Source organism: Lontra canadensis, unplaced genomic scaffold (genome assembly GCF_010015895.1).
Source record: "Lontra canadensis isolate GAN:19392208 unplaced genomic scaffold, GSC_riverotter_1.0 scaffold40, whole genome shotgun sequence".
Classification (NCBI taxonomy): domain Eukaryota; kingdom Metazoa; phylum Chordata; class Mammalia; order Carnivora; family Mustelidae; genus Lontra; species Lontra canadensis.
Genome location: NW_022631034.1, coordinates 10,702,520 through 10,717,982, shown reverse-complemented (window position 1 = coordinate 10,717,982; position 15,463 = coordinate 10,702,520). Strand labels below are relative to the sequence as shown.

General features: G+C 40.3%; 1 protein-coding gene across 2 annotated transcripts in view; it reads right to left on the bottom strand.

The window, feature by feature from the left end:
• AK5 (adenylate kinase 5) overlaps positions 1-15,463 on the bottom strand; it is a 241,089-nt gene that overhangs the window by 211,210 nt on the left and 14,416 nt on the right. For both annotated transcript variants that reach the window (XM_032870138.1, XM_032870136.1), the window contains exons 4-5: positions 15,159-15,328; positions 14,943-15,056 (exon numbers count right to left, since the gene is read on the bottom strand). In XM_032870138.1, the coding sequence (XP_032726029.1) occupies positions 14,943-15,056; positions 15,159-15,328 (284 nt within the window). The remainder of the gene's footprint in view (positions 1-14,942; positions 15,057-15,158; positions 15,329-15,463) is intronic.

Below are 15,463 nucleotides of genomic sequence, written 5' to 3'. Positions count from 1 at the left end.
GTGAACATCAGCAGATCAGATGAAGGGAGGAGGGGAAAGTCTGGATATTTATTCCCTTGGCTCTCATCCTGTGGGGCTCATCAGTGGCTGGCTACCTCTCCTCAATGAAGGTCAAGGCTCCAATGAGGAGGCTTTATTCATATGTCTGTTTCTTTGTCTGGATTCAAACTACTCCTCCTCCTTTTTGGAATCTACAGGCCTAGGGAGGGTAACAGATCCCACTTTTACTAACATCATGATATTGAGCTATCCTTTGTACTTTCTCCAGGTCCTACGCACACCTGTTCAGTAGTTCCTGTACCAAGCACTCTTCCGTGTAGCCTATCTGAGCACGATACCTCTTTCCTGCTGGAAGCTGACCAACACAGCAAACTGATGAGCCAACAGTTAACAATTTAAGGGACTATATGATAAGTGCCATATAAATCTTAAAGACAGTTACTGATTTTGTTGAATAAGCTGAGAGTAAAGAGAAATCTCTGAGGCTTGGAGAGCCTCAGGGAAATTGTCCAGAAAGGGGTAAGATTTGACAAGCAGTAAAAAATGACTACCAAGGAGAAACAAATAACAAGGGAGCAAGGGTTAAATGTATTCAAGGGATGGTGGGAACACAAACCAAGTCTGGCTCAGGTGAGATTGTACAGGGAATCTACACGGGGACACGAGAGCCTTGTGACATTAATAATGAGGAAACCTCTTATGTGAAACTGCTCCCATTCTGAGGAATTTCTCTCTCACTCAAGAAAGTAAGGGTGAAGACGAGTGAAGATGACGTTATCGGAGTAACTGCATGGGTTCCAATGTTAGTACTTTGATATTGTTAACAACAGCCCGCTTGCTCCATAACGATGGCAACACACTAAGACTGAGAACCGTTATTGTGTGCAGTTAAATACCAAGTTGAAGTGTACACTTTAGTTTGCTTAAGAATCAGCTTTGATAGAGGTATTTAACTTCTTAACTTGAGCATCCTTGGGTTCGACGTACAGGACGTTTTAATTCAGTAATTTTGGGAAGGGACCAGAACAATCTGCATTTTTAAACAAGGCATGTACCTGATCCTGATACAAACCCTCTAGGGAGACAAAAAGTAATTGGCATTAAAAACTTTCAACCAAAAGAATGAATTAATGGCAGTGGCCTTTTGGACAAATTAATCTGGCCACAGGATACAAGACAGACTGGTTGTGGAGGCAATAAGGACAAGGAAGGTTGGAAGAGTGAGGTCTCTAGAGGTGCAAGCAGGTGGACAGGAGCACCTGGCATGAAAAGGCTAGGAAGAGAGGAAATGAAAAGAGACAGATATGAACAAAGTGAAGAATGAGCCAGTCTTTCTTTACCAAGTGTTATGGTATGGTGGTTTAAAATATGTCAATTTTTTTTTTAATGACACTCTCCCTGTTTAAAAAAAAAAAAAATCGTGGATTCTTATTCCCCTCTCCTCTTTTCTGTTCTGCATAGAAGGGATGTATGGCTTTTGAAGCTGAGTTAGAAAAGGCAATCAGGCTTCCTTCTGGCTCTTTTGCGTTATGTGCTTTTGGAGCCCTGAGCTGCTGTGAGGTCCAGCCAACCTGGGACCTCCACATGGTGAGAAAGGAAGAGAGGCCTGAGAAACTCAGCTGTTCCAGCCCTAGCTGTCTGAATCTTCCCAAACCAACCATCAGACGTGTGAATAAAGAAGGTTAACTCTGACCACTATTTGAACACCATGTCATGAGAGATCTTGAGTGGTTCCTGATTTCCTGATCCACAGAAACATAAGAAATTTAAGTACTGTCATTTTAAACCAATAAATAAATTTTGGATGATGTCTTATGTAGTAACAGTACCTAATTTACAAGGCAAAGTCAAAGAGGACTTTGAATATTATCTTCCTAAGAAACCCGGAAATTGTCATTTCTCTTTATACAACGCAGTTATAAAAACCTCAGTAGCCTTTTAACCTTGATTGGTCTTGTAGTCACAACTCATCAAAATAAAAATAAACAAAAAATAATCATCTAATAATACATTCTCAATTTCAAAACCTAATTATTAAATAATCAGAAGCAAACTTCTAGATCATTATTAGTTCCAGGGGAAAATGACCACATTTCCTTTAATATTTTGCACAAAAGTGCTAATGCTTAGAAAAAATTTGTGTGATTAAAATTAAATCACTCCCCCTTAGGAGCAAATCAAATTTGTCCCCCTTAGGAACAGCAAATCAAATTATGTCTGTCAAATCAATTCACTAGGCAAGGAGGATGATAGCCCTTTGAGGATGGGTTTCCTTTTATCTCTAAGTGTTTGGTTTGTTGGTTTTTTTTTTAACTGTATTTATCTAGTTGAGAATGTTTCATATATCCAATTTCACTCATTCAAACTCAGAATTTAACTCTATTTTTAGGTTCTTTTTAGATGGCAAGTTGAGGCTAAATTATAAATCCTAGAGGAAATCATGACTAGAAAAAATTTTTTTTTCACATAGTTATATACACCTGCTCCAGCCGGTTTCACCCTCTCTGATCCCACAGTGCATGACAGGCAGAATTCATAAGGGTCGTGTGCACTCATGGGCTCAACCCTCAGAAGCACAAATCCCTCACTCAAGAAGCCTGGAGGAATGCACATGAGTAAGTGTGGCAGGATCACAGGAATCATCTTGGGTCCATTGCTTTATTTAAAACAAAGGCTCCCAAGTGCTGGTGAAAGCTAAGGTGTCTTGGCTTGCAGGGGCTGTCAAGTCCTCTCTCCATAACCTTCCCTGCTTTACCACTCCTCTACAACTGAGTAAGAATGCTTAGTGCCTGCTGTTACTAAGTATCAGGTCCTTAACTCAAAACCACAAATAACACACCCCAGAAAACCAACCATGGTGAACTGCTGATTTAAACAGGTCTGAATTTGTGTTACATAATTATTGAAGTTACTCCCCAGATGGTCTCTGGAGTGTCACAAATCAAGTCATATTTCATCCCCTTGGCCATGATTCTTTTCATAGGCTGTGGGCCCTTCAGGAGGATGGCTCAAGATGATGAACTGAAGTGCAGGAAAAAATATTAGGTCTTCTGTTTAATTTTTTAAATTTGACAAGTAAGAGGGATAAAGCTTCACAATCATTTAATATTTAGATGGACAGTGTGGTCCCCACTATGTCAGACAGTTGCCTCACCTACAGAATAGGGTGTATGTAGCTTTGTGAGGTATTTTTGTGTGTGTGTGCGATAAACCAATAATTAAAATCAGACAAACCTGAGACAAGGGAAGGACAAGGGACACTGTAGGGCATGGAATCCAGCGCTTTGTTGCTGAAACAGTGAGATACCAGCTGGGGTGGGAGTGGGGGATGGCTGTGAACAAGACATCACCTACCCTGTCTAATGACATCAGCGTAAACTGGGAGCCGCTACTTCGCTACTGTTGTAAGACAAGGTAGAAATCTGCTTTTTAATGTGAAATCTCTTAATTTTAGAATTTAGCACACATTAAAAAAATTGCCTGATGCCCACATTCAGCCTGAATTTGTGACCTCAAGTTTCCAGAAAGCTAGTGGTCTAGAACATCTGTATCTCCTCCTTGGGAATCCCAGCTCTGTCTGCCTGCTAGGAGAGTTACTTGACTTATCAGAGCTTCAATGTCCTTATCGGTAACGTGGAATAACAACAGGTAAGGTTGGGGAGTAAAGTGATAACACAATATGAATCAATTATAAAATTTGTATATTCAAATGCAAGTTTCTAGAAATAATATACTTGCTTGCACCAAAAACAAAATAAGAAATATAGGAACAATGGAAAAATCAGGCTAGCTGAACACCAAATGGAATCAATAAATACAATAGAAAGTAAATGTCTGGGTCGTTGGGACATCTGGGTCACAGAAGCAATATATACATATTACACTTGGAAGAAATCAACCAGCATTATCATCAAAGGAATTCTGCACAGGTCCCCAACAAAGCAGCCAGAGGCACCAAAACACTACTCATGTGAAACTCCCATGGATATGGATGCAAAAGGCTAACTAGGAAAGGAAAGGAGGTATCTCTGTGGGACCACTCCCAAGAAAGGAGAAACCAGCAGGAAAAATGGGTGAAATCAAAAGAAGGTACACAGAACGGGGGTGGGGAGGGAACATTGGTTTTGCTGAAATATGGAATGCCGAGATGCGTACTGAGAACACCACTACTAAATCAGTGGGCTTCCAAGTGCTTCTGCCCCACAGTGTAGAATGTCCTTGGACGCTAGTTGACAGATTACTGAAGTGGTTCTAGCCATTTTTAGCACAAGAAAAATTTCTTTCAACAGAGTTTTGTCAGGAACCTCAGAACATAAAATAAAAGCAGAGTGGTTACAGGCTGCTTTAACACCTACAGGGGGCCTCTGAGGGCTGCATCAATCAATGTGAAAGTTCCCCTAGAAGGAACCTGACAACCTTTCTCCTTCAGAGCTCTGACAAACAAGAAGGGAGAGTCCGTGAGGGCTCTTCCGCTGTACAAATCTATGGAGAACTTATCCTCAATATGTCTAATCATAATAACCACATTCTTTTGTTAAGTGGTCACTATTAGCCACACATTGTGCTAAGAACTATAGGTACGCAATCGTATTTAATCTTTACAATAACCCTGTGTGTTCTTATCATCTTCATTCTCCAAAGAAAAATATTGAGGCCTCAAGAGAGTTGGTAAATCAGTCAAAAGCACACAGTAAATGAGAGTCAGAACCCACTGTATTCCACTGACATTATAATCAACTCCACTGATATCAGCGAGGGTCTAAGAGATTGAACTCAAGATCACTTTTGAAGCAGTCACCTGAGTCCTTCCTTTTCTGGATATTCATGATACTAATACCTGTTTTCCACTTCAGAAAAAAAATACACTTACAAAAACCAGTGTAGTAAAGAAATTTGTTAAGGTAGCAGGGCAGGTTGAGGGGAGGGTCATGAGAGTGGGAATGGTGGGAAAATAAGAAGAATGGAAGGAAGTTTATAGCATGAATGAGATAGCTCTTCCCTGAGGACAGAACAAGAGCCTACCTGGGGGAAAGACAGACAGACACACTCACCAACACAAAAATCCCACAAAGATCAATTGAGAATTGGTTAGAAAAGAAGTAGCTTATTTATAACAGCAGCAAACCAGGAACAGAACCAACAAAAAGTGTACAAGTCTTTTTTACGGAACACTATAAAACTTAACTTACTGAAGAACATAAACCAAGACCTGAGTAAATGAAATGATAGGGCAGTGTTCATGGATGGGAAGATGTCAGTTCTCTGAAAATTAACCTATATATAATATGATCTATATTGAAATTAAAATAAAATCTCAATAGTTTCTTTTTAGGTGTCTGACAAGCTGATTCTAAAATTCATAAAGAAGAGTACGTTTTTAGGCCAAGCCAACTAAAAAAAAAGAAGGGGAAGAGACTGTCCTTCAGGCATTAGGATATAACAAGAGTTCTTCCGACGAAACCATGATAATTGATGTCAAAAAATATAAAGAGACAAAGCAGACCCATGTCAATCCAGGAATAAGTGATTTCAATGAAGAAAATATGTACTAGACAACAAGTGATCTTGGGACCACTAGATACATTTTTCATTTCCACTTAAAATGTACAATAAAATTCTATCTCTACCTCACACTATGCATAACAATTAATGCAGATAGAATAAATACCTAAACCTTCAAAGCAAAATTAAAAATAAATATAAAAATATGGAATATTTTTATGACACTGCAGGGAACGTTTTCTTAAGGTCTAAGTGTAAAAGTCAAAAAAATGCTGATAAATTTACCATATTAAAATTTAAAACTTCTGTAGGGCAAAAGATAGGACATGATTCTGTATGTTTCTCTGTCATTATTTGGAAAAATATAAATGGAAAAAATATAATCAAAATACACAGCAAAAGATTAGTATCTAGAATGTCCAAATCAATAATAAAAACTCAACAATCCATCAGAAAAAAGGTGCCAAGGTTATATTTTGGCAATTCTCAAAAACGGAGATACAACTAGCCAACAAACACATTTAAAAAACATTTCAGTTCATTAGGGATTCAGAGAATGCAAAATAAAATAGCAATACCAAAGCATTTACATTTTTAATCCATCAGATAACCTAAAATAAAAAAATTTGAAGTTAAGTATTGGTGAGATGTGGACAAATGGGAAAAAAAGGGATCATAAATTTATGGGAATACTTTTTAATATTATATTTTTAAAAATCTAAAATATAGATTTAAAATTACACATACACACATTCCTTCTACATTAGAAAATCCACTTCTAGGGGCACCTGGGTGTCTCAGTGGGTTCAACCTCTGCCTTCGGCTCAGGTCATGATCACTTCTAGGGGCACGTGGGTGTCTCAGTGGGTTCAACCTCTGCCTTCGGCTCAAGTCATGATCTCAGGGTCCTGAGATCAAGCCCCGCTTCGGGTTCTCTGCTCAGCGGGGAGCCCGCTTTCCCCTCTTTCTCTGCCTGCCTCTCTGCCTACTTGTGATCTCTCTCTTTCTCTCTATGTCAAATAAATAAATAAAATCTTAAAAAAGAAAAGAAAAGAAAATTCATTTCTAGGGATGCCTGGGTGGCTCAGTCTGTTAAACATATGCCTTCAGCTCAGGTCAAATCCCAGGGTCCTGGCGTCCAGTCCTGCATAAGACTCCTTGTTCAGTGGGGAGCCAATTTTTCCCTCAATCTGCCACTCTTCCTGCTTATTCATTCTCTCTCTCCTTCTCTCTCTGTCAAATAAATAAAAATCTTAAAAAAAAAAAAAAGAAAAGAAAATCCATTTCTAGAAATATTCCTGAGAGATCTTCTTGACATATGTGAAGGGAAATGTGTTCAAGGATGTTGGTCATAGCATTGTTGGCAACCACAGAAATTTTAAGGCAACTTGATCGCCTGCGAATATGATACATTTACAGAAAGTAAGATTATGAAGCAGCTAAAAGAATGAGTTAAAAGAATGAGTTAAGTCTATTTGTATCAACACAAATAGAGCTCAAAAACAGAATGCACAGTGAAAAAAACAGCTTAAGGGATGATATAAATAGCACTGAGGAAATAGCAGGAGCAGGTCATTGTGAGAAATAGGGAGTAGCCCAGCATGCAGAATGCAGAGGTAGAAACATAAAATTGGAAAATTAGCTGGAGCTAGATAGTTGAATATATTGTTAACTACTTTCAGATTTAAAAAGAAAATAGATTTAGTGTAGGCTTTCCTTCATTTTCAATAATAGCACCTTTGAGTTCTTACTGGTTTCAGCTTTACTGTTTGTAATAAATCCTCAGTAAAGAAATCTACTACAGAGGTTCATCCTGTCATCCTATGAACTATGAAATTCTATAATCTTCAAAAAAACACTTTGCTTAGGTTTTCACCTTGGACTCTGCACTATCTAGCAAATTCTTGGCTATGCTGTATGTTTGGTTGGTGGTAAAAAGATCTTAGACTTCCTATTTTCACTCATCTTGATTCCTCTCCCCTCACTAATCTGTTATTTCTTTTCAACAGTCAGGTGGAAGGTGAAAAAAAATTTTTCAGATAGTAAGGATCTATGACCAAATGCAAAGAGGAGACCAGGGCTGAAGCCTGGTGGTAAGTAGCCTCTCCATCTCCTCTCCACCCCTGCAATGGCAGGCCAAGGGCGGGGAGAGCTCAGCTGTTAGGCTGAGAAGTAAGGGTGGGAAAGAATGCATGCTGCTTGTGGTGGAAACTACTGGTTGTCTCTCAAAATCTGTTTTCCCTTCTTGCATAATAACAGTTCTATAGCTAGGTCCATGCCTGAACACGTGACTCCATTGTCCAATGGCTCTTGAAGTTAGGATGTAGTCATGTGACGTCGGGTCTCATCAATGGCCTGTGAAGACTAATGTGCACCCCCTGGGGTCTGGGGCTTAAGAAGGTGAGCATGTGCCTTCTGAACTTTGTCCCCTTGCAACCAGCTGGAAGCTGGCCACGGGGCACGGCATTGGTGACGTCGCTTTCACCATGCAAATAAATGTCAAACATGTCCCAGGGTTCTCCGAGTGAACTCTTAAGACCCTTGGAGATTGCTGAGACCCTTTCTGGGAGGCCGCAGGTCAAAGCTATTTTTATACTAACAAATTCCATGCCTTTTTCACCTTCATTCTCTCACAAATGCACAATAGAGTTTGCCAGGGGCTACATGAAGGGTGGTATCACAGAAGTCAGAATGCAAAAGCAGACATAAGAATCCAGCTGTTTTTTATTAAATTAGAAATTAAAGGGATTTGCAGAATGTAATGTTTCTCTTATCACTTTTTTTGTTTTGTATTGTTTTGGAAAATACGGTTATTTCTCATAAAAATGTGTTAGTTTTGTTAACTGCATGGATTCACTGTTATTTTTTAAATGACTGAATAAATATTTTTAAATTTCTGCTTTAATTTCTCATATGAAAAATATCAATAGGTGTAGCCCATGTAATGAAAGGTTTTTGAGGTCTTTAATAATATTTAAAAGTGTAAAAGGGTCTTGTGACCAAAAAGTTTGAGAACCACCGCATCTCTGAATGACTATACAGGCTGAAGGTTCTCTGCCCTCATTCATGGCATAGCTGTTACATACAAGAGAAATAAGTTTCTGTGTTATGTCACTGTGTCATTGTGTCTTTTTATTACAGCATCCTGGATTTACTTTAAATAATACAGAGACTGGTCATGTAAGTGGGGCACTACTATATCAAACACTAAAGTATTTGATCAATGCCACATGGCATTGATTCGCTTGGGCAGTAAGAACAAGAAATTTTAGGCTGGAAGACTAATGACACTTGATATGCCATTGAAAATATTTGGTAGAACTCTTACTTGTGATAACTTGTAAGGTAGAGCACGTTCTATGGAGCCCACCGCTAGAGAAGAAATGACCAGAAAGGGCTAGAATGATCATATGTGTTGACTGTTCTCTATTTTATTTAGCAACACAGAACAAGAGATAGATAAACCTGAGAGAGAACTGACCAATTTGCAAACAGATAGAGAAAAGAAAGTGGTCAGGAACTTAAGACTCACCAGTTTGAAAAAAATCAACTGCTTCTTTACCTCCAAAGAGCAGAAGACAAGGCTCTTATTGCTCAAAGGACTCCTGTTAACACTCTCCCAGCTTTCCAAAAAAAGTAATCCAGCCCCAAGGCAAAACCCAGATGAAGGATGCTGCCTGTTGTTTTATATGGCCTCAAAGTAACTACCACCAAAATGAGAAAACAAAAAACTAACATGGCTTAATATTTAAATCTAGAAAAGAACTTTAGGTATAGTTATTGGCACATGGAACTAACTAGAAGCAAAAAGAGCAAATACTTACCAAATTTTTGAGGAAATGGTTTGTTGTTGTTTTTTTTTAAGATTTTTATTTATTTATTTGACAGAGAGAGAGGCAGGGAGAGAGAGAACACAAGCAGGGAGAATGGGAGAGGGAGAAGCAGGTTTCCCACTGAGCAGGAAGCCAGATATGGGACTGATCCCAGGACCCTGGGGTCATGACCTAAGCTGAAGGCAGATGCTTTAATGATTGAGCCACCCAGACACCCCTGAGGAAGTGGTTTTACCAAAGAAACCATAAGCCTAGCCCGAAGAAGCTTGTTTTTGTTTTTTGTTTTTCAAATTAACAATAGATCCCAAAGAAGGCATCATCTCCAACACAATACTTTGATGTGGCCATGTAGGATAATGGACAAAAACTTTTCAGAAGGCCAAGGGCTTCAGAAGACAATAGAGAACAAGGAGTTGAAATCACTCTACTGCTAGGGAAAGGATTTGTTACTTGCTATGGTTCGGTGATGACAACATGTACCTCCAGAATTTCCTTTTCTGGACAGGAGCCTTTATTTCACTTCTCCTGGTCTTATTCCTCCAATATTTATTGGTGGCAGGGAGGGAAGACAATGCCATGTTCAGTTTGTAGGTGGCTGAAGAATCTAATCTGGACTTACCGGAGAGAATTGTACTTCAGGTAAAGATTTCTTTTTAAATTTTTTAAGATTTTATTTATTTGAGAGAGAGGGAAATAAAGAGAGAGAGCATGAGTGCACAAACAGGGCCAGGGGTAGAGGGAAAAGGAGACTTCCTGCTGCGCAGGGAGCCCGCAGCAGGGCTCTATCCCAGGACTCGGATCATGACATGAGCCGAAGGCAGACACTTAACCGATGGGGCACCCAGGCTCTCCTCAAGTAGAAATTCTTGACTTTTGATCTAGATGATGGGACTCTGGGTGCTCTCCTTGGGGAGTGAGTGAGTACATTCTATGTTGGGAGGAAGGGAACGTGCCAAAATGTGGATGGCCAAAGGGGCCAACCGGTTGATGTTGCCAGTTAGTTCTCTGATCCTTCCGTATTTATAGAACTGCAGGCAGGCATCTGGCCACCCAGCTGGATTATTCTTCCCAGCCTGCCTCACAATCATAATAAGACTAAATTCTTAACATTGCTATGTGAGCAGAAATGATAACCGCCACTATCTACATCCGGGACTTCAGATCTTCAGATGTTTATGTTCTCTTCCCCTTACGTGCCTGCTGGAAACCATATGTGGTGGCAACCCTGCTTTGACCCTACAGGTGATGAGAGCATCCCAGGAAATGGCAGAACAACAATGTGGAAGGAACCATGCTCGCCAAATGACCTCACGGAGAAAAGCTGTCCAGTCAGTCCGGACTTCACATTGATACTATATTCCCTAACAGAAAAAATACACTTCCTTGTCCTATCAGACACCTAAGTGTGAAGTAAGACCATGACCAGTATGTGGTCAATATCAGAAATCCATCTCCTCTCAGGCCCTGGACCTGTGGAAGAAATCTTGGGGGAGATTTCTGCATGCGTGTATATACGGGTCCACAGAGACACATACAAAAAGCTAAAAAAAAACACAAAACCCTGAGTAGCTGTGGTCTCATGAAAATACATATTTAGCTGTTGTCCCTGATTCCTGGCACGGAGCTTCTAAAACCTTCAGAATTTCCTGAGTAACAAGACTGTCTTCTCTTGTCCCTAATGAACACCTTCTGAACACACCTCAGTCAAGGTTGTTGAAGTGACTCTAGCAGGGCCCAAAATAGTGTCCAGATGGGAGTTTGCTGGCAGAAAGACCAAACATGAGATGAGTGTAAGGGCCTATTTAGCCAGAACACCCCTACCTTTGTTGAACAGCCATTTTGTTGTTTATGCAGTAAAACTTAAATTGACCCTGCCAACCCCCCACCAGGGGAACTTATTTAAAAGCAAGTTCAGGAAACCAATCCCAGGTAACAAAGTCCAAATACAAGGGTGGGTCAGGCCAGGTGGAGGTATTCAATCAGTGGGGGCTCATACTGTCTCCTAGCTACCAAGGAGTGTGGTCCCCGCCTTTTGGGTGCCAATTCTCACCAAGGCGATAGGCTAGTGCAAATGTCTACTATGGGGTGAATTGTAGTTCAACTGGCCACCTGTGTGTGACCTAGCATGACTGTGCAGCTTTCTGTGTGTATTGAAATCTCATTGGCCACCTGTGTGTGGCCAGGCTCAAACACATGGCCTTTGCTCTATAAAAGTTAGTCTGTGAGGCAGGGAGGGGTTGTCCTCTCTGTAAGGGGCGGCCCCAACCGGTCTGTTTGATGGTTGGTTTGATTCTTGATGCTTGGAGCAAAATAAAGCTTTGCTTGACCTTCGCTTTGTATCAGTCTTGCTCCTTTGACCATAGACCCATTATTGGGAGACCCAAGATTGGTGACCCAACAATGAGAAGGTGGGAACTTCCAGCCACACTCCCTGGTCTCCAGGAAGAAGAGAGAGATTGGGTTAGAAAAACTAAGCAATGAAGCTGCTGGGTTGATAAACATGTTGAGGTGCTGGGAGGGTGCTGCACCCAGAGAGAACGTGGAAGTTCTGCATGCCCAACCCCACACCATGCCCTACACATCACTTCCATTTGGCTGCTCCTGAGTTGTACCTCGTCATAATTCCCTCAATGTAAGTAAAGCATTTTCTTGAGTTCTGTGAGTCATTCTAGCAAATTATCGAAATTGATGAGAGCATTGTGGGAACCCCAGAATCTATAGGTGATGGCACAGAAATACAGGTGGCCCTGGAACTTGTCAGTGACCTCTGAAGTGGGGACAGTCTTGTGGGATTGAGCCCTTCACTGGTAGGGTTCAGACTAACTCGGATAATTAGTGTCAAAGTTGAATGCAATGATCAGATGTCTTGTTTGTGCTGAGGATTGGAGAACTGGGAGGGAAAACCCTCACACATTTGGGGTCAGACATGGTACCAGAAAAACAGACAGTACAAAGGCTTGAGCCTACATAGGGTACAGAGTAATCAGGGCTGACCCCAACATTTTGCTTTGCATAAACACTTCAGCTTTGCCTCTGCAACCTCTGAACTCTGGCAGGTCAGCAGTGGTGGCACAACTCAGCACAACTGTTCTACTTGCAGTGGCCAAGAACCTCTATATAGGATGTTCCAAGGCCAACTGGAGAAAGATGCGAGACTAGACTTTATCAGCCTCGGACTAAAGGCTGGAAAAGTCCAGTCTCGGAGCTGGATGTATTACGGAGATACCAGACCATCTTACAGAACTTGCTGACAGGTGCCCCCAACCAGTATCATGACCCCTGGCCCATCACCCATGTCCAGGCTTTGGAAGAGAAGGTGGAGATCAGTCAGGTGTCCAGAGACTTGCCAGAGAGCTACGTTTCCTGCCCTTTTCCCCACTACCTGCCTCACTATAATCCACATGAATAAGAATTTCAAGAGTCGGAGACATCACTTTGGCTTTCTGAGGCTGAACCAGGTCCAAGACGACATATGTTAAACTGAGTGGAAAACTGAAATTTTTATTTTATATTGGACTTTTTTTTTTTTAATTTTTAAGATGTTATTTATCCACTACAGAGAAGGAGTGAGAGAGAGCATGAGAGGGGAGAAGGTCAGAGGGAGAAACAGTCTCCCTGTGGAGCTGCAAGCCCAATGCAGGACTCGATCCTGGGACTCTGGATCATGACCTGAGCCAAAGGCAGTGGCTTAACCAACTGAGCTACCCAGGCGCCCTGGACATTTTTTTTTTTTTTTTTAAGTGAAAAAAAGTTTCCCCAGCTTTACTGAGATGTAATTACGGACTGGGTTTTTTAATACCGGAAAGTAAGACTATCTGTTAATATTTGAAAGATTCACTTTTTTTTTTTTTCGGCGGGGAGGGGCAGAGAGGCAGAAGGAGAGGGACCGGGAAAGAATCTCAAGCGGACGCCCCATTGAGCATGGAGACTGACACAGGGCTCAAACCCATGACCCTGAGATCATGACCTGAGCTGAAATCAAGAGTTGGACCTTAACCAACTGAACCACCCAACCACCCCTGTCTGTTTAATATTTTTAAGTGACCAGGAAAGCTATGAGATCTACCTGAGTTGTTATTCAGGGGAGAAGAGAGAGACTCACAGAAAGTTTGAAAGAGAATAGAGGAAAAAAATCAAGAAGCTCATGCTGCTTATGCCCGCCAAATGCCTATCATTCAAAGGGCGGACTGGGTTTGAGTGGGGATGCCTGCCTTGGCTCTCGGGGCTCCACCAATAGCCAAGAATCACGTGGAACAGCTGCCATAGCACCCATTTTCAACAGCAACATCAGGTAACGCAACAGCAACAAAAATTGATTTTTCTGGTTTTTCTCTCATCAAGGCAGAATAATTAAATCCAAGTCCTCAAACTGGGAAAGCACGGGAGGTTCTAGACTACTGTGGGAGAGGGAAACCTGAGGAGGGAGAAAGACATTCCAGCATAACCAATGTCCCCAAATAGTTCACTTGAATATTCAGAGAGGCTTTTTGAAGCTGACTTCTCAAATAAGAAAAAGATAAATAAGTCCGTAGAAAAACAGGCAAAGCAAAGCAGGTAATACTCATAAGAAATACAAATCATCAATAAAGTATCTGAGAGCATCCTTAGTAGTAATTCAAGAAATGTACATTTAAAAGATGAAATACTGTTTCTTACTTATCAGGCTGGCAAAATCTTAAATATGAATTCTAACCAGTTGGAAAGGTTCTGGAGAAATACACTTCATTCAATATTGATGGGACTATAACTTGGAAAAGTCTTTTTTGGAAGACCATCTCGAAATAGTTATGAAAATCAAAAATGCATTTGTCTATGAGCACGCACATATGCACACGCATGGCTGTGTGTGTGTTGAATGCACAGAAAATGGCCTAGAAGGACCTATAACCAGCTTAACAGTGTTTGTTTTTCTTTGGAGAGGAGGGCAGTGGAATGGAATAAGGGTATTAGTAAACTTTCACTTTTTACACCGGACTTAAAATTTTTATGACCACAATGTTATTTTTGTAATTAAAATTTTACATGAAAAATCAGTCACCCTGCTTTTCAAAGATTAAGTAGATATACAAAATATTTTAATTGATTTATTTCCCTTAAGAATATACATATTAGTTGTTGAGCATGCATAGTCTACTGAAATTTGAGTAAGTTTTGGCAACATGAACCCTGCCTTGTTATAGGTAGGTGGTTTAGTATTTTACACCTCACTTAAGAGGGTTTCCTGATTTGGTAATCATGGAAGTACAGCGTGATGTTTTATACTGCTGGGCGGTATGGAACAGGCTTGGTTTAAGTAATTAAAGATTAAAGACATAATCTTAGGTAAAGTATTTTGAAATAAAATCCATAGAAGTTTGCATTTTTTAAATAAAAATCACAAATTCTATTATTAGTTTTTCTTTTTTCGTTTTTGGCAGAGACAGTCTCCAATTTTTAGGCATGTATTCCAAGGAAATGACCTTCTGTCAACCCATACTGATGTACTTTCCTGTTTTCAGACCAGAATTCTTTCAGAATAACAGCAAGTCTCCCAAGAAATCTTTTTTTTTTTTATAAATATCAAAGTTTTAAGCAAAAATACATCGTTTAAAATAGAGACATTCTTACTTGGTCCTCAAAAGACAGAGCCTGGGCAACATCTCTTGGAAAGCCATCGATAACAATGCCCTCTTCATCAGGTATTTGCATCAATTTCTGTTTTATCTCTGTAATTGTTGTTTCCTTTTATAAATTAAAAAAAAAGATAAAAAAAACACAGTGAAGCTTATACTCACCATTGGTATAAAAATCTTTGCAGAATAGAAGCAAATTACACAGCAGTACCTGTGGGGCCAATTCTCCAGTTGTAATTATTTTGGCAATAAGACTCCATTTCCTATTGCTGCTCGTACTGTGGATCTTCTTTCTTAATAATTCTCCCACCGAAATGTATTGGAATCCGTAACGTTCTGCGATTTTCAAACTTTGAGTACCCTTTCCACTTCCTGGACCACCTATCATTTAAAACAGGCAGAATTGTGATCTTCGGATACAAGAAGAAACTCCTTTTTATACAGCTAATACCTCTGTTTTGAGATGCAGAGTCTAGATCAGGGGTAGCAGGGTGGGCAACTCCACTCTTCCACCAT